The 205-nt window shown below is 54.1% G+C and overlaps 1 protein-coding gene across 1 annotated transcript in view; it reads right to left on the bottom strand.

The window, feature by feature from the left end:
* LOC104470321 (ankyrin repeat and SAM domain-containing protein 1A-like) overlaps positions 1 to 184 on the bottom strand; it is a gene marked incomplete at its 5' end in the record, with an annotated part of 2,889 nt that extends 2,705 nt beyond the window's left edge. Inside the window, one exon of the mRNA XM_010085188.1 lies at positions 98 to 184. Within this exon, the coding sequence (XP_010083490.1) occupies positions 98 to 184 (87 nt within the window). The remainder of the gene's footprint in view (positions 1 to 97) is intronic.
* Positions 185 to 205: the final 21 nt, after the last annotated feature.

Below are 205 nucleotides of genomic sequence, written 5' to 3'. Positions count from 1 at the left end.
GTGGCTTCTGGAGCCACTAGACGTGACCTGCACCCCCTCAGGTGGGATCACGGGGCTTGTCCCTCCTGACACCAGCTTCGAGGAGTTTGAAGCTCACCTTGTTGGAGGCGTCGATGAACTTCACCCCCTTGTACGTGATGGACAGGATTATGGTCGGGATCTTCTTCATGTGCTCCGTGGATTTCTTCAGGAAAAAGAGCATTTG

This window comes from Pterocles gutturalis, unplaced genomic scaffold (assembly GCF_000699245.1).
Source record: "Pterocles gutturalis isolate BGI_N339 unplaced genomic scaffold, ASM69924v1 scaffold40990, whole genome shotgun sequence".
NCBI lineage: Eukaryota > Metazoa > Chordata > Aves > Pterocliformes > Pteroclidae > Pterocles > Pterocles gutturalis.
This window is presented reverse-complemented; position numbering and strand designations above follow the sequence as displayed.